This window comes from Stegastes partitus, unplaced genomic scaffold (assembly GCF_000690725.1).
Source record: "Stegastes partitus isolate 25-593 unplaced genomic scaffold, Stegastes_partitus-1.0.2 Scaffold181, whole genome shotgun sequence".
NCBI lineage: Eukaryota > Metazoa > Chordata > Actinopteri > Pomacentridae > Stegastes > Stegastes partitus.
This window is the reverse complement of record NW_007577912.1, coordinates 665696-667315: the sequence shown is the minus strand read 5'-3', so window position 1 is coordinate 667315 and position 1620 is coordinate 665696. Positions and strand designations below refer to the sequence as shown.

At 39.3% G+C, this 1620-nt stretch overlaps 1 protein-coding gene across 1 annotated transcript in view; it reads left to right on the top strand.

Annotated features, from left to right (window-relative positions):
• Positions 1-1335, top strand: part of hltf (helicase-like transcription factor) — a 17429-nt gene extending 16094 nt beyond the window's left edge. The window contains exons 22-23 of the mRNA XM_008280120.1: positions 515-595; positions 734-1335. Coding sequence (XP_008278342.1) covers positions 515-595; positions 734-877 — 225 coding nt within the window. The 3' untranslated portion in view covers positions 878-1335. The remainder of the gene's footprint in view (positions 1-514; positions 596-733) is intronic.
• Positions 1336-1620: the final 285 nt, after the last annotated feature.

Below are 1620 nucleotides of genomic sequence, written 5' to 3'. Positions count from 1 at the left end.
GCGGGAGTCTGTTTGAGAGTTTTGGATATGCTTGTCCCCCTCCTAAGTACTTGTGTCCTGAAAAAGATGTGCAGATAGTTCCCAGAAATGTTTTTTTTTTTTGGTTTCTCTGTTGCACTTTCGCCATGTCAGAGTGTACATTCAGCAGGCAGTGACAAAGTAGTCAGTATATTAATTTTGTCAGGGATTTCCTGTTGTGTTGTAGTGCAGGTGAGCTGACTCACCTTCAATAAAGACCGGCTCTGTCAGCATCAATCACAAGTTGTGCACACTTTTTAAACAATAAAGAACATCATCAAAAAAGAATAAAATGGAAAGCAGCACAAATGCCTTTCATGACTAATGTGGGATTGTTTAATAGCTAAACTGATAACAGGATCACCTCCTTGGTTAAATCTCCAAAAGGAAACTCTGCAGATTAGATCCCAACAGAGAGATATTTACTCAAACACGTTTTTTAGGAATACATTTTTCACTGTGTGTTCCCTTGCAATGATCCGTGTACGTCCCTTAGGCCTGGAATCCAGCCACAGAAGAGCAGTGTATTGACCGCTGCCACCGATTGGGCCAGAAGAAGAACGTTGTTGTTACCAAGGTCAGAAATTATGTCCTGCAGTATTATGGTCCAGAAAGTTTATTACATGTCTCACAGGCATCACACTTTCCATACTACATTCATGAGGACTGTAAACCTTATTTTGTCACTTCTTTGTGTTTGTGTCTGTTGTTGCAGTTCATTGTCAAGGATTCGGTGGAGGAGAACATGGTAAAGATCCAGAAGAAGAAGCAGGACCTGGTGGAGAAGGCGTTCGGCTCCACAAACAACGACAGGAAAACATCTCGCATCGATGAAATCCAAGCTCTGTTGGAGCTGTGATGGACTTTAACTGACGTAACAACATGGAAACAACATGGAAGATTTGTAGTTGAAGTGTCTGTGTTCCTTTGTTAAGAAAGAACTGCACAGAATTTTTGTACACTTTAAATTTTGGTTGAGAGTTGATTTTCCATGTTTTTTGTTTTGTTTTTTTTAATTTCTGCTTTTATTTAACAAGTTAGCACTTTAATACTGATTAATTTGCAGGATGCACCATGTGGGAAGCTTTCGTATTTGTTCAGCTGTTTGTCTTCATTTAGATCATTAAGTCAAACCTGTGCTAATAAACAGACTGTGGCTGATATATATTGAGTTAAAAGTCAACACCCTGACATATAGACTGGATAGAGATGCCCACATGTTGTACCAGTGTGAGATTTCAATAAGGAACATCTAACAGGTGTGAAGATGTTGGAGTTCTTGCACCAATCCTGGATTAAAAAAATGCAGACCACTAACATTGTACATATCGTATTTAACTGTAAATACAGCAGCTTTCAGAAAAGGAGCTTTTTTAAAAGAAAAAAAAAAGTTGCAGAGAAAAATTATCTCTCTTGAACTCGTGAATGTTTTGAAGGAAACCGTTTAGTTAATTCACAAACCATCACACCGTCCATTTCATCTGACTTGTATTGTCGCAAACACACCACCGCCGCATGTCTCCTCCTTCACAGCAGAGTCCTGCACTGGGTCGGGTACTCGCGAGACGTACAAAGATAAACTACAGATAAGTATCTTACTCA